The 25,804-nt window shown below is 44.4% G+C and overlaps 1 protein-coding gene across 1 annotated transcript in view; it reads right to left on the reverse strand.

The window, feature by feature from the left end:
- FOCAD (focadhesin) overlaps positions 1–25,804 on the reverse strand; it is a 1,081,710-nt gene that overhangs the window by 263,899 nt on the left and 792,007 nt on the right. The window contains exons 33-34 of the mRNA XM_069239095.1: positions 13,467–13,538; positions 9,507–9,609 (exon numbers count right to left, since the gene is read on the reverse strand). Of these exons, the coding sequence (XP_069095196.1) occupies positions 9,507–9,609; positions 13,467–13,538 (175 nt within the window). The remainder of the gene's footprint in view (positions 1–9,506; positions 9,610–13,466; positions 13,539–25,804) is intronic.

Consider the following 25,804-nt stretch of genomic DNA (forward strand, 5'->3'; position numbering starts at 1 on the left):
AGTGATAGGCCTATCTTCTTCTGATTCTTGTTCGGAGTTGGTGTCTGTGATGGAGATCGATGTCTGCGACTGTTCCTCCTCCATGATGTCGAGATGTTCCGTACTCTTCAACGCCATTTCCAAAAAGTACCCTTCACATAACAAGTGTTTCTACAAGGTGTTTCATGACGGTAAGAGTGAGCTTCACCTCTTTAAATGTCTCTTACTGTGAGTGTTCCTTGTCTCCTCAAACCTCTCAGGAAGGCTCTCAAACAATGAGTCACCTCAAAAAGCTATATTCAGGGAACTGCTGCTAGTAACTACCAGCAAGCCACCTATGAAGGCATCCACACAGCACAGCACAGCAAAGAATGGCCTCTGGTCCATATTTGGTGCATATATGTTAATAAGCACTATGTTCCTACCATATAAGGAGCCTGTACCACTGTGAACCTCCCCTCTGGGTCCCCCACTCCCCATGTGTTGAAACGGAATGCCAGGCTTAATCCAAATTAGTGTTCCCCAAGCAAAGGCTGAGTATGTGGTATGATGTATCTGACCTCTCCATCTTCTCTGAAGAGCAGCCTCTTCCCTAGCTGTTAGGTGCATCTCTTGAAGAAACGCGATTTGGACTCCCCGTCTCCTCAAATATGTGAAAACCTTATACCTCTTTGACATGTTATGCAGCCCCCTAATATTCCAGGTCCTGAGCTTATAAGTGTTGTGTACTGTTATCGTAACCATATCCACTTCCCTATCTCCCAGTTCTCCATCCCACTTAGACCCACCCCGTAGAGTATACCAGGTTTTTCCAAGGCAAGAGGCATTAACAGTAATTCCCCATTAACATGCATTACAAACAACAAACATCCCAACCATCACTCCCCAAGACAAACAGGCATTGTCTCCCCATCCAAATTTTCAGTCCAATGTGGAACTCGCACAAGGGTACCCGTGCAAACTAACAAGAAACACTCAGGTTGCGGCTCATATGTTCCGTCTCTCCGTCCGACCTCCCATCTTGGGGGCCATTGATACTCTGCTACTAACACCCAAGGGGTCCTCACTTTTTCGTTCCAGTAATGTCATTTGCAGGTCCTAAATAACAATCTCCACACATATAATAATTAGTAGTACATCACCATATGTGTCTCAGGTCAACTCATAAGCTGTGCTAGGTGTCATCACAGGAATGGACGCTATGGAGATCTCAGTCGGACTTATTATTTAATGATTTAACTCGTCCATGTCTGCAGTAATCGGGCTCGCACTTTTGCTGCTCAAAAGCTGCTGCCACCTCAAATCACCCTTCACTGGTCTCTCATGACCTCTTCATTTGATGGGACCCCCCCTCGTGGGTCATGATGCTTTTGAGGCTTGTTCCTTCTTGCTCTGTCAAACTGGCATGGGTCTCTGCTGGAGTCCGCTTGAAGCTGTGAATCAATCCAGTTCCATACTGCCTACGGTGTTCCAAAGAACTGTACTCCACTAGGAGGTTGGTCTTGCAGTCTGGCAGGAAACAGCACAGCATAGGGAATAGCCATCTGCCTAAGATGTTTTTTGGCCTCTAAGAACATTGCCCTCTGCTTTTGGACTTCCCTTGTGAAATCCGGGAAGATCATTATCCTACTGTTTTCTACAGTGAGGATGCCCTTCTTTCTGGTTTGAGCTAGGATATGATCTCTGTAGCTATAATGTAGGAGCTCAGCTATTATCGGTCTCTGGGCAGCTCCAGGCAGGGACCCCTTGTCTGCCCACTCCAAAACAGAACTAAGAACAGACAGTCGGGGCCACCTCCTCTCAGCCATGTCTCGAGGTAGTTCACCCTGTCTGTACCTTCAATTCTCTCTGGCATACCTACAATGCAGATATTATTCTCCTGAGACCAGTTTTCCACATCTTCTGCTCGGAATTCCAGTGTTCAGATCTTTACTTCCATTGCCATGAGACGTTCGCGAGGGATCGTCATGTCACCCGGGATCTCAGTGATCATCCTCCCAGCTGATGTAACCCTTTCTGCTAAATGGCGGTGGTCGTTCTTAAGAATGCCCAGTTCCATCCCCAGAGTTTCAATTTTGATTTTGAGGGCTTCTCTGGAGAACCTGATCGACTGAAGTATATCCTGCAAGATGGGACCCTCTGCTATCTCCCCAGTGTAAGTTGACAGATCATCCAGTTTGGTCATCAGCTTCACACCACTGGACGGTGTTACGGAGGTGCCCGGGTCCTTCGTCTTAGTTATCTTGTGCCAATGTTCCCTTACTCCAGAAGTTCAGGGGGTCTGACAAAGTGGGCTTGAATGCTCAGACAATGCTACGTCATGATCCAAGTTGGGTCCCTCCAACCTTTCGTGGGTGGTAAAGGTAGTTCCACAATTTCTATTCCTAGCTTCTGCTGAGGCGCCTCTCCCGGCGAGAAACCAGTCTGTGTTGCGGTTACTCAAGTCTGGGAGTCAGGCACATCCCCTCTGAGGCCGACAAAGGCTTTGGTGCCACTCTCAGTGCCAGTGGAGAGTCTTCTGTTTCTACTCAGCAAGGTCGATCCTTCACCACTTGCACTCAGTGGGTTTCTAGTGCCACTAGAGTAATGCTCTGAAGGGCCACAATCGGCTAACAAGCTGATCAGTCCCCAGCACAATAAAAATTCAGTTAGCCTGTTCATTGCCGCTCATACTGTTGCACCTATAATTCTCCTCCCCCCTCTTGTGTATGCCTTTAAGGGGGAGTGTTCAAGGAACCCCATGTCTAATTATTAGTGGGAGGTTTCATTTCCCAGGGAGAAGCCAGGTCAATAAACAGGAAAATGAGGGGGCCCACTCGCAAGGCACTGTCAGTTAGGTCTCAGCCCTGCGGGCCGCTCCTGTGATATTTGACCAATCTCTAGAAATTGGTGCGCCAGTACTAGATGCAGTCGTTTCCTTTGAGGCTGCCAGCTCTGCCCAGCGCACAGCCAACAACACGAAGCACTTTCTGCCTCATCCGTCAGTCACTCATGGTTCCCGGGAACACTTTCTATAAGCCTACAGGTCGTTCCCAAGGGTTCAAGTCTGCACTCCGTTGATCAGGTTTGCGCCCACCTCTCAGCAGTGGGGAGAGGCTTCCTCACACCCAGCTATGCTCTACGGGGGTGACTTCGTCCTATGATGACAATTCCAGGGGAAGAACTCCTGGTGGTCCCCACATCCACACCTCGCCATCTGCTGCCTTGCCATAGCTCCGAGTACTGTCCAGTGTCACCTACGATCCTGGAGATCCAAGTGGGCCTATGCCGCTCTTCCGAAATGCAGCCCGGGAGGCAGCCCAATCCCTGCTGCTGGATTGGGTAGATGCTTGGTGCAAGGAGGTGCAGACCTCAGACAGGGACTACTGGGCACCCCTCGCTGCCATTTTGCTTGTCATGCGACCCAAATCGGCCAAGTCGGATTTTCTCAATCGCCCTTAGGAGGGAGGCTCCCAATCTGGTCTGCAGCAGTGGGGAGAGGACAGTACATCATGACCTACCTTAAGCGATACCCCCGGTCCGTTCTTAAGGTCAGGATACTATCGGATGGGATGACTCCGGCAGAAGCTTTGTATCGTCGCTCCTCAGTGCATCAGCACATGGCCATGCCCTGTCTGCAGTTTTTGATACTATTCATCATGAGGTAATGTTTGATTCTCTAATCACCTTATTGGTACTGAAGTCAAGTAGTCCATTATCTGTCATCCTACCTGGCCAATCAAACTCAAAGGGTAAAGAATGTAGATTCCTTTTCTTTCATCCAGCCCCACTCCACAATGTTCTACCCTAAAACTCCATCATTGCCCCTCAGAAATGTATTATTCATCTTAAACTCACTGCTGACCTACTTAATGAATCAAGCTTTTCCTATCACCAAAAAGCTTACATTATTAAGCTCTAACTTGACGTTTCCCAAGTAAGTGATATTTGAGATCTCAACCTGACTGTGGGAAAACATATTCAATAGTGAGTTTCAATATAGCCCCCTTCTAATGTCTATGTTCATTGTGGCTACATTGCTCCACCACTCTTAAATCAAACATGTTACCCTATAACTTATCTTTGACAGAGGTTTAAACTCCATCAACATTTGAACAAGATGGCTAAATATGTTCAATCCCAACTCAAGCTTCCATATGTATGAAAAGCTACATGCACAAGCAGGACTCTGAGATAATGGAAGATTCCCTGGTGTCAACATTAGAAAATCATGATATCTAAATGACTTCTTGGTACCCTCAATTATGTCATGTATGCTACTGAAAATATTGACTGAAGCAGCAGGTGCTTTGATCGTGTTATAGCCGGAAACCATTGTGAAGCTCTGAGATACTTATTCTGGAGCTACCAGATTGCAAGAAGCATCTCACACTATCTTTCTCAGGCTGCATTCTGGGAAATCTGATCGTTCCCCTCGAGCTCTAGATATCTACATAATAAGCAGTTAAAAGAGAGAGAGCGGTTACCTGTATCCCATTAAAACCTTCAGTGTAACGAAAAATACACTTCTCCATAACTAATCATGCATCCCTACCAATAAGCAACAGCCACTGCAAAATGGTCCCATGATGATGTCCCCTTAGGATCTACGGTGACATCTTTCACCAGATATCCCCTTTAACCACATGCCCAATGATATGTCATTTGGCTCGCCTCACTTGGCTACAGTTGATGCACTTCCACTTTATAAAAAAAGTTATTTTAGAAACACAAATTTTCTTTATTTACTTCATCGCTACTCTCCATATCGTACCCTGTAAAATGTGAAATGTTTACATCCCCCTTATCTGCTGTTTTGAGACTGTTGCCTGTTACCTTCATGATGCCCATTTAAGTCTTTTTTAACTAAAGAAAACTACAAATGATAAAGCCATCACAATGTTAAAAGGGTCAAGAGATGGTAATCATTTAAGAGAGTATGTGATGGAAGAACAAGCTACTTTCCTTTTTTAATGTTCTTTTTAGTACACTCTATCTAACCGCAGATTCCTCATCTTTTTTGAGCATTACCAAGGTGTCAGATTGGATCAGGTGGCCGCATGAGGCTCAGCACTGACACTGTTCCATGCCGGAAATGGCATGCAGATCAATACTGATACCACTACTGCGCTGATGCCAGTTGCTTTTCAGGCTGTCTGCTCCCCCAGCCGCACAGTACCAACAACAAATTGGCTCTAACCAGTCTGCAGAGTCCTAGACTCGGGATGTTATCAGTAAATAGAGTCCAATTAACTTAACAGGGAGGATGTGAGGAGGTGGTGAGGAATTTGCAGTTATATAGAGTCTCCAACAGAAAGAGCATTACCAAAGGTAAGTAACTTGTTCTTCTGACAGAGATTTATTACCACAGATTCCTCACCTTTTGAATAGATACCATAGCAGTACCCATTAGGAATGTGGGCCTGTGAACTGGCTCAAACTAAAATATCCTACAGGACCAAGCAGGTAAAATGCCCTTCTCTGCAAACCTTGTTGTCCAGACAGTAGTGCTTTGCAACATATGGAATGATGCCCAAGTAGCCACCTATCTAATGTCCAGGACATAAACTCTGCACGGTATGCAGTGGTGGCAGCTTTGGCTCTGATGGAATGAGTTCATCTTGAGGGGGCTTTTTTGGCAAATGCGTACTAGATTTAGATGCAGAGCATGATCCAGTGGGAGAAGGTCTGCTTCTGCATGACCCTGCCTTTTTCGCTCTTGCAAACCCCACAAAAAAATGAACGTCCATCTGGTGTTTTCTGGTACAACTAATGTAAAAGCTCAGTGCTCCACAAGACAGAGTCTCCTCCTCTTTTGAGGAACGAGGCAGAGCAAAGAATTCCAGAAGAGTGATGCTTTGACTGCCATGGAATGTCATCACAACTTTTGGCAAAATGGATGCTTGTGTCTGCAAAACCAGTTAGCCTGGGTTGACGGTGGTGTACGTTGGGTTAACACAGAGACCCTGAAGCTCAATCACATGGAGCAACTGATGTGATGGCAATAAGGAACACTGTCTCAAGGATGAGAAACTGCAAAGAACAGCTATAAAGTGGCTCAAACGGAGGACACATCAAATATGTGAGGAGAGGGAGGAAACAGATGTTACAGACCTTTAAAAAATTTATCAAAACTGATGATTTAATTAATGATGACTGGTGCAGCAACCATAGAAAAGCAGAAAGAGCGGAAAGGTATCCTTTACAAGCAAAGACTAGCAAAGAATTGCAAAACCATGGAGGTGGAGATTGTGAAGATACGGGTGCAGAACATTCCTCTGTGGGTTTGACAGCAGATCCTCCTTGGAGGACAACCTGATTAGAGACCAGATGCTCAAGACATGCGCTCTTGATACCACTCTGTGCCCAATCTGGAGCCACGAGGATGACTTGGGCCCAGTGTACCCTGATCATCTTCAGAGCTCAGAGCAGAAGAGGTATCAGCAGAAATGCGTACAGAAGTCCTGAGTTCCTCCGTGTGCACAAGCATCTCAGAGCAAGAAACGTTTAGAAACTCCAATGAGTAAAACTGCTGACATGGCACGTTCTCGGCGGTGGTAAATAGATCAAGCCAAGGTTTTTCCCATTCGCAGAAGAGACCGTTTATCAACCTCAGGTGCAACTGCCACTAATGATCCGCTAGGCATCGACAGCTGACCTTGTCCGCCTGGCATTCAAAGATCTTACCAGGTGGTTCACCACCAGGAAAATCCCTCAAAGTTCCAGCCATTTCTAGAGGCATAGTGCCTCCTGGCCCAGGATGTAGGGCGACACTCTGCCCCGCCTGCTGCAATACCACATGGTGGTGGTGATGTCTGTAAGAACCTGTACCAGCATCCCTATGATGAATAGAAAGCTGGCTTAAAATGCCAAAATTACCCACTCAGCTCCAGAAAATTACATGGAGCCAGGACTCCGCGGGAGACCAGAGACCTCTGATTTCCACCTCTCTCATGTCAATGCCCCAGCCTAGAAGTGACACATTGATTGCCATTGTAAGCCCTGGGTGGGGTGTGAAAGGGATCTTTTGCTGACCCAACCAGGGTCCAACAACTACCACTGCAGATCTTTTGCAGTCTCCTCTGAAACCTGGACGTGGTTAGAGAGGTCTCCTTGATGTTTGGCCCACTGAGACTTTAAATTCCACTGCAGAGCCCGCATATGCCACCTGGTGTGCTTGACCAGCAGGATGCAGGAGGGAATCAGTCCCAGCAGCATAGAGGTCAACCTCACTGTAATTCAGGGCAGATGTCTTGGAATCGCCTTTCCGCTGGAATGGCACCATACCGAGTCCAGGATGGCTCAGATGAAGGGGAGGGTTTGAGACAGAGCCTGGCATGACTTTGGCACATTAATAGTGAACTCTAAAGATGACAGGAAGTTCAGCATAGTCTTAAGATGGTTGACAACTGTCTGGGGAAAGTCCGCCAACAGTCAATCTTCGAGGTAGGGAAAGACTGGGACTTATGACTACTGAAGATGTGCTGCCACCACCACCATCCCTTTCGTGAACACCCAAGGGAAACTGGTGAAACTGAGAGGGGGGGATTCAGCAAAATGGAAATGCTCCTGTTCCACCATGAACCACAGGTAGCACCTGTGGGTCTGCAGGACAGGTATATGGACATACATGTCCTGTAGATTTAATGCCACCATCCAGTCTTCAGAGTAGAGGCAGATAAGACCTGAATTAGTGAAGCATCTTGGAATTGTCCTTCTGTAGGAAAGTGCTGAAAGGGCCTAGGTCGGAAACAGGACAGAGACTACCATACCAGGAAGTACCAAGAGAAGCAACCACAACCTACTTCTGATGCCAGCTCTCTCTCTATAGCCTCTTTGGCCAAAAAGGCCTGCACTTCTTGCTGTAAAAAGAGACAGATGGTCCTTTGTCAGGCTCCTCTAAGAACATGTTGAAAAGGCTTGGCAGGTAGGGTCGCAGGGGGTGGGGCAGTGGATGACTTGCACAGTGTCCCTGACCACTGGGACGGCAGGGCATCTGCAGCGAAAAGGCTGAGTACCTTACTGAGAGTGAAGCAGCTTTCTGTAAAGGGTAGCTCTGTCAAAGCCACAAAAAGAGCGAAAAGACTGATGTGGTTTGCGTGGGGAAGTGGACAGGCCCAAGGGGCACACTGTGGCTTTGTTCTCTTTGAATCTCTCAGGGGCAGACTCTGCCTTGTCCCCAAAATACACATCACATCAAAGGACATGCCCATAAGGGACGATTGGCCATCGCCTGAAAAGCCTGTTGACTGCACTCAGGCAAGGTGATGAATGGCAACACTAGTGACATTGCTCACCCAATTAATCCCTGGTGTCCGTTTCACAGTGGATTGTAAATTTGGCAGTGTCACGGCCATCCTAAATGGCCTGGGTCAGTAAAGGACAAAGATCTTTTAGTATACTAGGGAGTATTTGAGTCGAAGGACACATTGAGCATCTCATCCTACAGAACTGATGGAGTCATTCATTCGCCGCTGACAGTCTAGGAACTGGCGTGGGTCATGGACCCGGAGGCAAAATTGGCATAGGCACTGAAGAAGGCCAAGTGACATGTTTAGAGGGTCCAAATGGGTCCGAGGGGAAACTGGCTAGCGGTATTCCGAGGGGAAGGAATATTAGCTCCCTGGGGCCAGTGTTAGTCCGAAGGGATCTGAAAAGTCAGAGCATGGTCTCACGGAACTCTTGGATTTGCCTTGGTATCGCAGACAGGCCCGAAAACCCGGGCTGTGCTAGCACAAGTTCAGGGATGGACTCTGACACAATTGAATTTGGAGAGAGATCGAGCAGCATGAAGATGCCCTCACTCCTTCTGAGATGGAGAAGAGTGGCGGGAAGGGGCTGAATCCAGCTTGGATTTTTATATTTTTTCACCAACTTATCAAAATATTTGAAGCACTAGCGTCCTCGGGATCGGCTCCTGCCACTTCCAGACTGGGAACTGGACCAAGACCGATCATTGGACTTGGGCAGATCCTGACGACAAGTCTTCCCGTGTTAGGCAATGTATAGCTTCAACTCGCGGTCTCGTATGGCCTTGGGAACATCAATGCACACTTGCTGCAGACCTTAGTACTGTGACTTGAACTCAGGCAGCACAGGGAAACCCTTTGAGGGTCTGTAATAAACATCTAATTGCACCCTTCCTTACACTATTTAAATCCTGTCATAATCGGAGGTGACTTTTCCCTTGCACACTGTAAAGGTTAGGTAGAAAAATTAGCTCAAGCAGACAATAAGTAGCGCTGGGTCTGGTTGCGGAAAAAGAAAGGACCTGATGTCAGCGTGCAGGAGTCGCACCTATATGGGGAACCACATGTTATTTCCAGAGAGGAACAGAGTCAATGTGAAGAATTCAAATGTGTGGCTTGAAAGTTTCCGGATCCAGTCTGACACATAGGGAATATTCAAAAGTCGAGGAATCTATGGTGAGGAGACTATCAGAAATGTACATTTTCCATACTGAGCAATAACAGAACTGCTGATAAGTTGAATGTTTAAATGGAAAGTAAACGGTTCAATAAAAGCATTAAATAATAAAACAATCTTACCAGATGCTCTACTTTGGATTGAGGAGAAGCTAGCAAGGTGAAGGTGTCCTAGAAGCCAGGCAGCATTAGTTTGAAGACCAATCACCCCAGAGAATGTGATGATCTGTGGGGGTAAATTATGTAAAAACTTACTAACGGGCAACATCTTGAACAACAAAACCGATTGTCTATGACTTAAAGAATTACTGTTTGTGTACACTGAAGTGCAATAAATCTCAGCCATTCTAAAAGTAGAAGACTTACAAGCTTGATGGTGGTACTGGTTATGCTACCTACTAAAAAAAAACTCAAGCAAACTTGCAATAATGATGGCATGCAGATTCATAATGGTGGATGTATACCCGATTTCTTTAAACATACTCCTTAACAGCATATAATCCAGTTTATACATGTTTCTGAAAAGTTAAAATTATGCGATGATTTAAAACATCCAGTAGATGTGAAATCCATGAATATGCTTTGGATATAAACGCCAATAATAAAATAGTTCTGGTCAAAATACAGACTATCCCATCTCCCTCAGTAAACCTCATGTCACTGGTAATATTTAACATTCTACCCAATAGGAGATTTAGCTTTCCAGAATGTCTTGGGACTAAGAGGTGAAAGATTAAAGGTTGTGCATCGTCTTACTTCTAGCAGTGATTGCCAGACACTTTGATTTTGTCAAACTTCTACTATAGGTGGAATTTCTGAGCACCAACAAATATCTTATTTAGGACAGATGTCTCCCTCCACATGCAGTTTGAAATGTTTTGTTTGCAAAAAATGCATGAGGAGTGCATGTAAAGAACCTGTCACCTACTTTTGGTTTCAGGAAGCACGAGGTAATTTTTTCTGTGATATTGAGGAAACTGGGAATGTGAATGCTGGGGTAATATAGCATCCTTTAAGTAATTTAATTAGGAAACCATCTCTTAGTATAAGTCATGGTCGGACTGGATGCCTGGAAGCAGCTACAATACTTAAATCTCTTATGCCTCACTAACTGATGGGAATGTTGTGGTAAGGGTCACTGCTGTTTTAGTCCAAAATAAAGAGCTAAATATTGCTGGTTTTGATACATGTTTTTGTGGAGGAATTTAAAATAAAATGTAAAGATGGTAACATGCATAAACCTTTGAAGCCTCAGATTATGTTTGTACCATCTTTGGATTTGACTTTTGGTTGGACAAATGAAATCTAGAGTACTAATATCATGGGCAGGTTGTAAAACTACCTGAATGTTAGAAGGGTTAAAACACACCTTATACACAGCCCTTCAAAGATCCTGTCCACCTTCTGTACTAGAATCAATGGCAAAAGCAGGCAGGCATCATGAGCCCAGAGTGCAAGTCATATTGTTGAGAAAGTAACTTAAGAAAATTATTTTTTCCATTTAGTTGGTCGATGGTGCCCCTGGGGAAGTTGAATAGTGATGAAGCTGAAGTCAACAAAGCAGCAGGGTTGAGGGGGCAGGAGGCTACTAACTGTTAACAAGAATGCAGGATTGCCTTCAAGTGGCCTATTCAATCTAATTGCTGTTTTACAGTTTGTAGTAGAAGTAGTGGTGGAGCACTGCATGAGTGGAATGACTAAAATCAGGACTCCAGCCCTTGAAACACCAATATACAGCCCTTATTATTATGCAGGTGGAGGGAGGACACCAACCTCACATAACTATGCACACCCTAGGTGAGGATGGAATCCCTCTTGTGTCTGTGCTGACTGCCTACAACACAGTAGCTGAATCGCCCTCACTCAGTACTCCCAACACCCACCCAGCCACTTCTCACTGTGCACAGAATGCGTAAGGCATATAGCAACCATGAATCTTGGATACGTAACAGCACCACCCATCTTCATAACTGATTAACAGAGATGCAGTACACAGATCTGGATGTAACTCTCAGGCAGGCTAGCCACTGTTGCAGCTGTGGAGCCCTATAGGTAAAACTCGCCTTGAAGGTGGAAGAAGAACCGATTTGACTGCAGCATAAGGGGAGTGGACTTTGAGGTTGAGATAATAATTTACTTAAGAATAATCTGGGGAAATACTTTCACGTGTGGGTGGGAAAAATCACTGAAGATGTGAGTACAGTTACCAGAGGAAGAAGGGGAAGCTGGAAAGGCAAAATGATGAAAAGGGTACTATGTGCCTGCAGTGGGAGCCCAGCCGAAGGAGGATACAGAAATGGAGGAGGGTGTGAATACTTAGGCAAGGGGCAGGATAGTGGAGGAGAAGGCTGAAAATGGATTTGGAGGGAAATCCTAGAGAGAAAAGGTGACCTGGGTGGGAGCTGATAAATGATACCTGCTTGGGAGTGGAAGCTGAAAAATGATATCTGCGTGGGAGCAGGTGATTCTGGAGAAATCATGACATATGGAATGGGGAGTGATCAGAATACTTGCTTAAGAGTTGAACTGAGAAAACCTTTTCTGTGACGTGGAAGGGAACACAAAGCATGCCCTCACCGCTGGAATAGGACTACTGTCCATATACTGGGAAAAAAAACACAGAGCGGGGAGGGCAGCATACTGAGTTTTTGTCAATCATTAGTGTGACCAAACCCTTCTGTGTGTGTCACAGAAAACCTGGTCTACTGACCATTCTCAGATACAGTTCTGCTGCATTGTGTACACAAGATCCTATCTGTAACCTTCTGTGTGCATGTTGAATGCATAAATGTGTAGTAAATGTGTGCTACATGCATGGTAGTGGGGCTCTGTGTGAGATGTTAGACTGAGTCACATGGCCTGTTGGATCCATTTTAGATGCCATTTGTTTAGCAATGCACATGATGGATTGTGGACACAGCTGCCCCAGACAGTATAAAAGTACGGACAGCACTCTGGTGGCTTGAGGGTGAAGACACAGTTACTACAGTGAAGGAGAATGGAGGTAAGGCATCTCTTAGAAATACAATGAGGGCTTTGTTAGCAAAAGGGCCGGATAAGTTCTTCCTTCCTTAGTGCTGCCATATGGTACATGGCAGGGGTTCGGTGGCACTGTGTTTTTTGTTGTCGAAGGTAAGGAAATTTCAAGTCCCAGCCTATCCTTTTGTTCATCCACAATTACAGCTTCCGGAAGACTGAACACAGTCAGGGGCAGAGATCACAAAATTAATTGTGCTCTTGTTTTGAAAACTTCTGCTTGGAGCCAGGACCATTGATACCTGTTATGAGAGGTACTACCTTGCACAAAGGCTGTGTCTGAGGAGCAGCCAGAAAAGTATGTTTGAATGAGAACCAATCAAAACTAGTTCTCAAACCTTAGACTGTGGATCCACATCCTCTTTCTGGAAACTGTGCATGAACGTGGGATCCAAACCTCACCAATTTCGTCCAATTTTAAGCTTTTCATGACCAACAATGGGAGTGCAATGCAGAGTACTCAGAGCACTACTGTGTGACCAAGGCTGGTGCCTGCATGATAGCCAGTCTTCCAGAGGTGAAAGGATATCAACTAAGATCTGCAATTTCTTCTGGAGGAGATGAAGTCCTACCTAAGACCTAAAAGCCTGGCTGGTTAGAGAGGTAGGAAGTAAGCCTGGATCTCCAATTGGGTATGCTGTTCAGGAGGAGAAGCCCAGCTTGTTCCCCACGTGGGGAACAGCCAGGGAGCGAGAGCAACTGCTAGGCAGCAAAGTCGGGCAAGAACCATGCACGGAAGTGATTCCCAGGTCTCTCTAAATGGTAGTGATCCCACATCAAGCCTTCTACAACAGTCAAATAACGTGCGATAGGAAATCTGCTGAGACACGGAGCCTGTCAGAGGATAGTATGCCCAACATGCTTCTCAAGAGCAGCTTCAAACAAACACAAAATGCCTGATCAGAAAAAGAACAACAGTACTTCTTCTCTTTATAGAGTTAACACTCTGAGGACCATTATCCTAATGGCTGGGTATGTTAAGCATGCAAACATTTGTCCAGGTTCGAGTCCAGGATAAACAAAGTAAAAAATCATATCAAGTCTCACCTGCGTTACAGTCCGGATCACTTCGTTGAGCTTGCTTTGGAACTGGGAGGATTGAATAGCCTCTGATTTCAGCTACATGGAGAAAGGGAGACTTAGTAAAGTGGCAATGGGAAAAAAGAACAAATGAAAGTAATGACACATTAAGGCAAGCAATTTTAATTACCTTGGAATATTCAACATCAAAGGAGCTCAATAGAACAGGCTACAGATTTGCTTTCATTTTCCTATTTATTAAAAATACCTACCTGAACAATGACTTACCGCTATGCATCTATTTTGGAAAGCTGTTTCAGAAAATCAGCTTTATAAGAGTTAACACCATGCTGTTCAAATGTTCATAAAATGGACAAATGCATAAAGAACTTTAAGATGTATGTTAAAGTTGTTTCTGAATGCTGATAAAACTTAATGCAGGGTCTCATGCATTGCTGCATACCTGCAATATATGCAAAGATTGTTTTACATGTACAGGTATGGAACATCTCCTTGTTAGAGATATGTAAGTCTGTGCTTGACTGGTTTATTTAGAGCTGACCAAGTCAAAGGAAATGGAGCTTTAATCTATTTCAATCAAACAATGAATGGAGTATGGGATGGCTAGCATATTTGAGTCTCATCCACAGCAACAGTGGGACTCTACGCAACAAAGGCTCTAGTTTATGGCTCACACACACTACCAAGAAAAAAATCACTTGCAGCAAACCCCAGCTTTGAACCATTCACTCATGCACACACCCACTGTCTCATGCATGTAAAGCAGTCCAACCCCAGCTCAAAAACATGAACATGGATAGACTGAAACCACAACTTTCAACCAATAACAAGTCACATTAAAGCCAAGACAACGAGGAGGGCCTAGTATGAGCTCTCCCTGTTACAGACAATGGCATCAGAAACTTACTTCAAAACTGTGTTCAAGCTCTTATATTCTTCATTCTGGAGGACAGCAAGGTCCTACTCCTTGGCCTCACAGCCTCCGCACTTGCCACAGCTAAGGGAGTTCTGCAAGCTGCAGCACGTCTCATCCAGGATAAAATAAGGTCACATTACTGCTATCCTGAAAGAAATTCACTGGCTCCCCTTGCACATCTGCAGCGTCTTCAAAGGATGTATGATTTCCAAAGCCATCACAACCAGAACCTCAGCTTATCCAGCTGGCAAGCTCATTATCTCGGATTGTCCCAGGCACATCCACAACCAGGATACCCTCAGACTGTAGCCAAATAAGTGAAATAAAAAAAGAAAAAAAAGACAACATACTTTCTTCAACTGTGCACTACGGATCTGGCTCAAAAACTCTTTAACCATCAGGACTGAACCAACCCTACCCTAAATTAGGAAGGAGCCAAAGATGCTTCTCTTTAAAGAACACCACATCACAATGCTTACAGTGTACTTCGGATTCCAGAGTGCAGCTACTTCTCCAATCACTTACTGATTTGGTCTTTGCCTTTGACACTGTACAGTACACAGCTGCCTTTCGGCTAGATTTGTGGTACACTGTATCACATGGCAGGGGATGGAGCACAGCAGGCCACTGGGATGTTCAATGTGCACCTATGAGGTAAGCACAAAGCTTCCAGGGCACCTTGAACATGGTGGTCTGAAGGAAGAATGGGCTGGAGGGAAAGGTATTGTTGATAAGCATAGAAAGCTGTAAGGAACCAGCTCCAAGTGTGAGAGAGGGGAACCTGAGCACCTGAAGTGTCAGCTGGCCGAGGCATCCCAGTTTTAGAAAGTGTTAGAAAAAGGGTCTTTGGTTGGCAGTCAGGCTACCCCCCTGTCCAAGCAAGGACCCTCACTCTAGTCAGGGTAAAAGAGAATCACCCTCAGCTAACCCCCGCTCACCCCCTTGGTAGCTTGGCACAAGCAGCAGGCTTAACTTCAGAGTGCTAGGTGTAAAGTATTCATACCAACACACACCGTAACTTAATGAAAACACTACAAAATGACACAACACATGTTTAGAAAAATAGAGAATATTTATCTAAACAAAACAAGACCAAAACACAATACACAAGCCAAGTTATCAATTAAAAAGCAAAAAAAAGTCTTCATGTAGTTTTAAGCACAACGCTAACACTGTTAGTGTGGAAATGTACCTGGGTGTGTCAAAAATAACCCTGCATGGGCAAGTGTGGTCAAAAAGGGCTTGTGATGCGTTGATATCACTCACGAGCGAGACCTTGCATAGTTTCTCCTTCAGTCGGATCGGCATGCGTCGTTTCCTCTCTTCGCAGGAGAGCGCTGCGTCAATCCAGTCAGCACTCTCGGGTCCGGCAGGCCTTCCGTCGTTTTTACACGCCCAGCGGTGTTTGCGTCTGAAATCCAGCAGCACAATGATCTGAAAACCATGCAGCGCGGGTTGCTATCCCACCAGCCTCTGTCAGCGATGCTGCATGTCGTTTCGCCATCCACGGGCGTCGATCTTCCAGTCGCGTTGCAGGCGAGCGTCGATTTTCAGCCACAAAGCCGGTGGCGAGTCGATTTTTCAGTCGCAGTTCGGAGTCACTTCAATCTTTTCCCTGCACGGCGGGAGGTGCGTGGATTTCTCACTCTTGGGCTGCCAACTTCTCCTTTCAGGGTCCGAGGAATGGATGGGCACCACCTGGCAGAAAAGGAGTCTCAGCAGAGGCTCCTGGTGCTGGCAGAGAGAAGTCTTTGCTGTCCCGGAGCCTTCAAACGACAGGAGGCAAGCTCTAAATCAAGCCCTTGGCGAGTTCTTCACAAGAAGGAAGGCAACACAAAGTCCAGTCTTTGTCCTCTAGCACAGGCTGAAGCAGCAACTGCAGGATAGCTCCACAAAGCACAGTCACAGGCAGGGCAGTTCTTCTTCCTCAGCTCTTCAGCTCTTCTCCAGGCAGAAGTTCATCTTGGTTTCCAGAAGTGTTCTAAAGTCTGTGGTTTTGGGTACCCTTCTAATACCCATTTTGCCCTTTGAAGTAGGCTTACTTCAAAGGAAAGTCTCTCTTGTTTGTGAAATCCTGCCTTGCCCAGGCCAGGCCCCAGACACACACCAGGGAGTTGGAGACTGCATTCTGTGAGGGCAGGCACAGCCCTTTCAGGTGTGAGTGACCACTCCTCCCCTCTCTCCTAGCACAGATGGCCCATGAGGAAATGCAGACTACAACCCAGCTCCCTTTGTGTCACTGTCTAGTGAGAGGGCCAACCAGCCCAACTGCACCGGAATCACCAGCATCAGGGGGAGGTCAAGCAGCGAGGGATCTAAGCATCAGAATGACTCCAGACAGCACAGAGATGCTCAGTGAGGAACAGTGGGAATGTATAGTGCCAGGCATAAACCTGAATGGAACCCCAATAGGTCCCGAAGGCGCACCAGAAGGGGGAAAATGCATGCCTGAACATCTCGAACAAGGGCTTTAAGAAGAAGGTAAGATCAGCCCTCAGTGCTCTTAACTTGGGTAGGTCTCAGGCACGAAAGGCATCAAAGGCTCAGGAGTCAGTAGGGGCCATGGGATGGTAGTGGTTGGTGGTGCCACTCATGGTGGCTCCTTGTGAGGAGGGAACTTCACCAACTCTGGCTCTGAGGGTAACACCACAGGGGTCAGATATCGCCACAGGGCTTTGTCTTTTCAAAGTGACCAGTGTGGTAGTGAAGAATCACCATGCTTTCTCTTCTTATGTTTTATTCTCTTTTCCTTTGTGGATTTCAACTAACGAGTAGGCCTTAATGAGACCAAATTTTAAGTATTACAGCTATCAAGACAGATGATCGTCACAGGCCATGAACAGCTTGACCTTGCATTCCTTGATGGTCTTGGGGTTGAAGCTGTGATATAGCTTACACCACCTTTGCTGTGACCCCAGGCATCACAAGCAGATGTTGTGTCCGTGATAAACAGCTCCTCATCATTACCACAACTGGTATTGGGTGACTTATGAGAAATCTAGGTAAACTTTAAAACTGTTGCTATTTATGTGTGAAAGATAAAAAGCATGGCAAATACTGTAGCATCAGTTTCTCAAACAATCTCATATTGTCCTAAGTAAGGATTATGGAGGCTCAAATGTTGCAAGACCATGTTTAATATCTGAGGCCAAATGTAACCTTCCTCAGCAGTAATTTGATACAATCACAGGAGTCCCTGGCATCTACAGAAAGAAAGCTAAGAGAGACTTACTTCTGTTGCACTGACTTACTAGGAATAATATATACACAACACTATAAAATGGCTGCATAGCCCTTGCAGAGACAGTCTGATGATGAAGAACTAGATCATGGAGACATTTTTCTAATCACAAAGTGTAAATGTTAGGAACACAACTGGCTATAGCTATTGGGTGACAAGATCTGCATTATAGTATGTATTGTCCAGCCTTCCAATTAATGTTATGTATGGTTGAGTCTTGAATTATAATGGTAATCACACCAGTTTATTTTGAGAGTTATTAACTGTTGGCTTTGCTACAAAGGATTGAATTATATTGCTGGGGGTGTTCCTGAACATATTACTTGCTGCTCAAAGTCCTCAAACAACAAAGTAGCTAATTACCCCCTGATCATTCAAGTTAAGAACTCATCTTCATACCTCTGAGCAATTCTATGGGTGGCCAAAAAATGTAATATTAATTTCTGTATTTAACCAAAGCCTCCAACTATCTTGCCTCCAGGACTGATTTTCAAATACTCACCATCCATCATGGTTTTGAGATATCCCAATACTGTACTTTGACATTTCCCCCTTAGTACTAAATTCTAACTAATAGTTTACCACTGCCTTTATGTTCTGTTTTTCCTGAGTAGAAGGTCTTTCAGTCGCATGCCAAAATGTTCCACTCTCTGCACAACCACCTGAGAAACAGAGGTGTGCTGCATATATCAGCAGATAAGCCTGCTGACATAATGCTTTCATGTCAATTTTTGAGAAAATTACATCATCTTTCACGTTTCCCAACTAGAAGGGAAAAACATCAGAAGCAGTTTTTGGTCTCACATGAGTAATTTGCAAAACATTTTTGGGGACACAGGCCCTCATTATGTCACTGGCAGTAAAAACCGCCTAACGCCTACCAGCCGTCCGCCGTATTATGACCACAGCTGGATTTCCACCAGAAGGATGGCGGAAATCCGACTGTGGCCACGCCGGCAAAAGGCAGTAAGGTGAGGCTGCTGCCACCAGCAGCGCCACGCCAGTAGACCGCCGCCAGCCGTATTATAACCCACAATACGGCCTGGCGGTGCTCTGCTGGCGGCTGCTGCTGCCGGAGGACCCCATAAACACAGGCAAGTTGGTGCTTCGAAAGGGGCGTGGGGTTTTGTGGGTGGGTGTGTGTGTGTGTGTGGGGGGGGGCAGGGTGAGTGTTGTGTGTGAATGTTTGTGCGTACATGTATGCGGGTGTGTGTTCCGTGTTGAATGTGTGTGCATGTATGGAGGTGTGTGTATATTGTGTTCTGTGAATGCGTGTCTCCTTGTATGTATGAAAGTGTGTGCGGGTGTGTGTGTGTGAATGGATGTATGCATGTGTCGATGAATGTGGGAATGGGTATGTGTGCATGTGTGAAGGGGACGTGAATGTAGGGGGGCGGCTTGGAGAGGAATGGGGGGTGGGGAGCAATCTGGGGAGGGGGGTGGGGAAGACCTCTATCGGTGACAGGGAAGGGATTCCCTGTCACTGATAGTGCCTACCGCCATGGTCTTTGTGGCGGTAAGGGAGCCACGGAAACCATGGCAGTAGGCGGGGTCATAATCCCGCAGTCGGTACAGTGACGGCCGCCGGGCTGGAGATTGATATCTCCAGCCCGGCGGCCGTCACAGCCGTGGCAGTCAGTGTGGTACATTGGCAGTTTGGCTTCAGCCAAACCACCAATGTCATAATATGGTGGAAAGTACTGCCAGCCTGTTGGCAGTACTTTCCACCATATTACCGCCGACGGCCAGGGTCATAATGAGGGCCACCGTGACATTTTGAAATATCGTAGAAGTCTAAATCTTTGCTACTATTTAATAGTGAGGGTGAAGTCCTTATATAAGTAATATTATAGGGGTGTGATCTGTCTATAAATAGGTTTAATACTCAGTTAAAAAGTCCCCTTCACTAATCATGCTCAGCCCAGGAGAAGGCACGTTTCTAGGAAAGGTACCTGCAAAATACTCATCCTGTTGAGCATATTGTGAGTAAAGAATAAATGCATTGTGACAAGCTTACAACATAATTTACACCTCATTAGGATATGTCTATATTGGAGGCCTCTACAGGAGAATCTTTAGATACATTAACGTAATGCATTGGCTTAAACAGCAACTCTTCTTTTCTTATAGATGAAGGAGTCAAAAACATCCATAGTCAAACACTTTCAGCCCAGCATGATTATATCCATACTAATAAGATGAGTTTTCTGCAGGGAAGAATAATTATCATATAGGTCAATTAGTTCCTTTTGAGAAAGGATGTCCTTTTCCAGACTGAAGCAGTACCTCTGGACAGTCAATGAAACAAGTCTAGTCATAGTAAAGTAACTTGTGCTGCACCTCTGTGACGTCTAAAACAATCCCAACATTCCCAAGGTTGCATTTGTCAGGCAGACATTGAGCTTCAGAGAGGTCAGATTTACTATTCCCATTCCAAAGTAAGCAAAAATAGGGAAAGTGTTGTACTTTGGAGGGGTCACATTTGGTATTCCTACTTCAACGTAAGGAACAGTAGGGAACGTGTAGATCTTTGGAGGGCTCTAATTTCCTATTCCCACTCCAATCTAACCAACATTAGGGACAGGGATACACTTTGGTAGGGTCAGATCTAAAGTTCCCACTCCTACATATTTGCAAATAAAACATTTAAATGTAGATCAAAAGATAAATTAATGAAAACATATTTAAGATAATAAACATATTCAGAAAATATACAAAAAAACTACCATTTTAAATTACAAACATGTTTAAAAAAAATATAAACCTTATTTTAAATTAAAACACTTCCCTTCCTCCTATCCTAAAAGTTAATTAAGAAAAATGTATAAAAATTAAAACATATTATTACATTTATTCAATGAAACATTTACAATTATTACAACAAAAAGGTAGCACATTTTAATTAATGAAATAAACTGATCAACTAATTATAAATGAATTGAAAAACAAAATAAAATGCAATTAATTACTTTTAACATAATCAACTACGCAATTAAATTACATACAAATATTTATAAATTAAAAACAATAATTTACTTTTTTTTTTTTAAACTGCCCAACCTAATGCCCTAAAAACCCAACAACCTGCTACTAAAGTAACACTTTGTAATTAAAACCAAATAAAGACATTTCATATAAAAAAAAATGCGTGAACTACACTAAAACAAGCTGAACACAAATATTATACTACTAACAGATAATGCTAAAATAACTAATATTTATAAAACTACTAGAAAAGATACAAATATATTTTATACAATTATACTGAATAAAACACTATCATCTACTACATTTAGAAAAAGATATTAAGCACCTAAAATACAATATCTTTGCTTCCTAAACTCCAGCAATATTTTTGACATCACAGTATTTTTACACAATAGTTGTGACCCGCTATACTTTTGATTCAATATTTTGTAGGAATCCCCTTAGAATTTTCTCATTTCCAGTTTACATCCAAGTAAACCATCCTCCTCCCAGCAAGCACTCAAAACAGACAAATTACGTCATCTCACAGCCCCCCCCCCAAACACTGAGTAGGATTCCATCCCAAAACAGAGACTTGGAAATAAGAATTTAGAAGGGTTTTCTCCCTAGTCCCACCACCAAAGTCACAAGAGGTGTCAATCCCAGCCACACGGCCAAAAGTCCATGCATGAAACTTCAAATAAGATTCTGGAGCCTCTAAAGCCCCTATCATAGTGTTGTAATCCAATGAAGATAACCAGCAGGTACAGCAAAAACAGAATGAAATATGCTTAGTGCAGACTCTAAATATCTGGAAAAGACTAGATATAAGCAAGTTCGGCAAAACATGCATGTATTACTTTGGCTTTCTTACCATTACACGAAAATTGACAGAAAAATAGATCTTTACTCAGAAAGTGTGCTTTTTGTGACTTGGTGTAAATCAGTTTAGTAGTTTTTGAGAAATTAAGGCTAAAATGTTATAGATATCAGGGTGTGGCCAAGCCATTTCATTGGCACGCAGCACTTTGCTCTCTTAATAACTTTAGGGCCATTTGACAAATCTTCACAAAACTTTCAAACAAAAAAAAGTTCATCCACTTCAGCTTATTCCTAGAACATTTAGGAGTGAGCTACCAACCAGGGACCAAGGAAAAGGGGTGGGGTCTCAAAACACAATTTCCCCATGTTTTTCCATAGGGAATTTTAGGCAGTGATACAGCTCAAACTGGTGAACAAAATTAGACCAAATTTGTTAGAAAGCTAAATATTTAGCCAGAAGGCATCAAGTTTATGATTTGGTTTAAATACATTCACTGTTTTTTTGAGAAATTAGGGAACAAATTTATTAGATATCAGGATAGTTGGGTATACAGGTCTCACAAGGTTACCATGGGCACACAACTTCAAATAATGGAGTGATCTGATTGGCCGCAAGGGCGTCTTTGACTGCTGGACATCTTGCTTTAGCAAGTGCCACAAGAGCATGCACTCTGATTGGTTGTCCAGAATACAAACAGAAACGCTGTGATGTTGTGGCTATCATTAGAGGACTCCTGTTGGTTACCCTGTAAGCATCTGTCTGTGGCATGTAGTCCCAGCGTTCTGAAAATTAAAAATTATTCAGGTATAAGGGGGCAGGGTAGGGATGCCCTGACCCGCCTAGCCCATACAGGGGAGTTCTACGAGGGCAAATGTTGAAAAATATGTGGGGTTTTTTAGGGCACAGTAATTCCACGTTTGTCTCTCTGGAACCAGCTCAGCCCCCTGTACTCCTGAGAGATTCTTGTGGGTGTACAGGAGGACACGCAGGCTCCAGAGAGATTCTTGCAAGACTCCCTTGGAATGGAGAAAATATATATTTTTTTTTTAAAGACATTGCGCAGAGAAGTCTGCCCACCTATGAGGGGGTGGGCACAGGCGAAGGCTGTGTGCAGTGGGGGTTTGGCCACCCGCAAGGGATTGGCTGCAGGGCCTGGCTGCATGCCAGGCCCTATGGCCAACCTTGAGCAGTAGGGAGGTGGCATGCTCACAGATGGTAATCTTATTCACTGAAACAAATAAAGGTTAAAGTGATTTTATAGTTAGGTATGGTAATAATGACTTACTTTACATTAAAAAAAAATAATAATTAGAAATTCACTGAAAAAAACGAAGGTTAAAGTGAAGTTGTAGTTAGGTGAAAATGTCAGTTAAAACGCAACATTTTAAACAAAAAAACATTTAAATTCCCAAGTTATTCTCAACTGAAAAAACAACAACTTGTGCCATTGCAATGCACTGCACTGCTAAGGACCTCACTTATTATATCACTCATTATATATGGGTGGTGAAAGTAGACCTCCTGTAAGTCATTGTACGAGCTAGCATCCTGGTAGGGTTGAGCAAACTAATTACCAAGATATTTGTTATCCAAGCCCGTACAGGGAAGGAAATGTGGAGTATGTTTTCTCCCTTGTGGAGGCAATAATTCAAGTGGGGGAAGAGGCACATCGAGCAGCATTGGGCGCAACTTCAGTCAAGGTTGGACTGGCATTGATTCAGCCTCGGACAGAACTATTGGGACCTCCCCCTCCAGCGTGGATGGAGTTGGTGTCTAACTGCCTGGGGCCAGCGTAGACTGTGGTGCCCACAGAGGGTTTGGGACTGTAGTTGGAGGAACGACGGGCTTAGAGGGTCCAACTGGCACAAAGGAAGAACTCACAAGCAGTACTCCAAATGGAGGGTCTCTCGGCTCCTTGGGACCCGAGGTCTGTCAGAGGGAGTCACTAGGGATCCTAAGGATCCAAGGGATCCGGAATAAAGATGAGTGGTACACTTCAATTTGATGTGGCATGGCTGTTGGCCTCGGAAACTCAAGTTGTGCTGAAACGAGCAGCAGGATTGGCTACGAACATAGAGAGTTATGGTGCTGACCCTGCACCTTTTCACGTAAATAAGAGTGGCGCTAGGGGACAGAATCCCACTTGAAATTCTTGTACTTCTGTTTTGATTTGCCTGATCCAGTCCGCAAATAAGACTGCCCTTTAGAGTGGCTTCATGGACACCAGGACCGGCACTGAACTTTTGAAGTGAACCGTGACTTGGAGCAATCCGGCAACAAGTCTATTTATATTTGACTATATGAACCTTTGACTCACTTTTCTGATGGCCTCTGGGTTTACTGGCATGCAGTCGCTGCAGGCTTTGGAGTTGTGCCCCAACTCCAGACACCAGAGTCATACCTGCAGGTAATCTGTCGGACACTTCTTTGCAACAGTGCTACAGGGCTAAAAATCTGTTGTTTTTGAGGTTTACATTTCTCGCACACTAAAGAAAATTTCAGGGTAAATTTCTCTGAAAGACACTAAATAAGCTCCGGATTCAATGCATGTGGCATGGAAAGAAAGGAAATGATATCAGCAAGCAGGGATGGCACGTATATAGGCTTCGCACATCATTTCTGATGCAGAATGGCGTCAGTGCGAAGCCACATGGCACCATCAGACAGCACACCGAGGAACTGCTGAAATGTTTCTGGATCCAGTGTGGTGTCTGGTTCATATTCAAAATGTAAGGAATCTACGTCAAGAAGTCTCTATCAGAATTCCATGGTTTGCTTGTGATTCTCTAGAGGAACACAGAGGATGAGAAGTATGTCTGTGGGCAAGAGATTGTGATGGTTAGGGAGTTATATATACATGGTCACTTTTTAAGCTTAAGGAAAATTTTACTTACCCGGTAAACATCTGCTTGTGGGATGCAGTGCAATAGATTCACGTGCTGTGCATAGTCCTGATATCTAGTGTTGGGCCTGGATGCATGCAAGTTGTTTTTCCTTCAAAGAAGTCTTCGAGTCATGAGGTAGTGTGACTCCACCTCTTGCTGGTAATGCGCATGGGCATCGGCTACATTGACACATTTCCGCAAAAGAAGTGGGAGAGAAGGTGGGGGAGAGAAAAAGTGTGGGGGAGAGATAGATAGATAGATAGATAGATAGATAGATAGATAGATAGATAGATAGATAGATAGATAGATAGATAGATAGATAGATAGCCATACAGGAAAAGTATGAATTATCACTAATGTGCATCGGCATTGGCTACATTGACACTTTTCCACAGAAGGAGTGGGAGAGAAGGTGGGAGAGAGAAAAAGTGTGGGGGGGGGAGAAAAAGATAGATAGATAGATAGATAGATAGATAGATAGATAGATAGATAGATAGATAGATAGATAGCCATACAGGAAAACGATGAATTATCACTGCACCAGTAAGCGGCTTCTGAGGAGGGTGGGCGCATGGGAATCTACAGCACTACATGCCACAAACAGATGCTTACAGGATTAGTAACATTTTCCATTTGAGGCATCTGTGGCAGGAGATATACATGCTGTGCATAGACTGTAAAAGAGTCCCTCCCATGAGCAGTGGCTAGCCTGTGGGTGTTGAAGTAGGCTGTAAAAAACATACTGGGCACAGCCTGGCAAACACCGCCTTGTTGGCTTGTTAGTACATCCACATAACAGTGTTTTGTGAAAATATGTAGTGTGGGCCAGGTAGTTGTTTTGCAGATTTCATTTGAGGCTCCCTATATACAAAGAGTGGGTTCTTGGAGGAATAGGCAAAGCCCTCTTGCTTTTGCATAAAATGTTTAGTTTAGATACATTTGACTGTCCATCAGGCTATGCTTGATGTTGAGGGGTCCTGCCCTTTATGAGGGTTTAGAAAAGTCAACAAAGTTGTTGAGTTTTTCAAAAGGGTTTTATCGGATGATGTAGTACATTGGGGCTTGCGTAACGTCTAATAAATGTACAGCCTGTTCTGTAACAGAGTCAGGATTTGAAAAGAAAACTGGGAGTTCTATAGACTGGTTAAGTTGGAAGGAAGAGACCACCTTAGGGATGAATTCTGGTTTTAGTGTGAGAAACAACCCTACCCCAGTGAAACTGAAGGGTAGGTACTTCCAAAATTAAATCTTGGAGTTGACTGGCACGTCTGAGTCTGGGGATCGCAACAGGAAACACCATCTTCCAAGAGAGGAATTGAATGGGGCAAGAATGGAGAGGCATGAAGGGAGGACCCATACATCTTGTGAGAACAAGACTGATATTCCACATAGGGACAGGGAGGACTGGAGGAGGAATAACCCTTTTGGGACCCTCCATAAAAGTTTGATCATAGGAATCTGGAAGAGGGATATGTGTTATCTATTTTGGAGTTAGGCAGCCACTGCAGCCAG

Source organism: Pleurodeles waltl, chromosome 1_2 (assembly GCF_031143425.1).
Source record: "Pleurodeles waltl isolate 20211129_DDA chromosome 1_2, aPleWal1.hap1.20221129, whole genome shotgun sequence".
NCBI lineage: Eukaryota > Metazoa > Chordata > Amphibia > Caudata > Salamandridae > Pleurodeles > Pleurodeles waltl.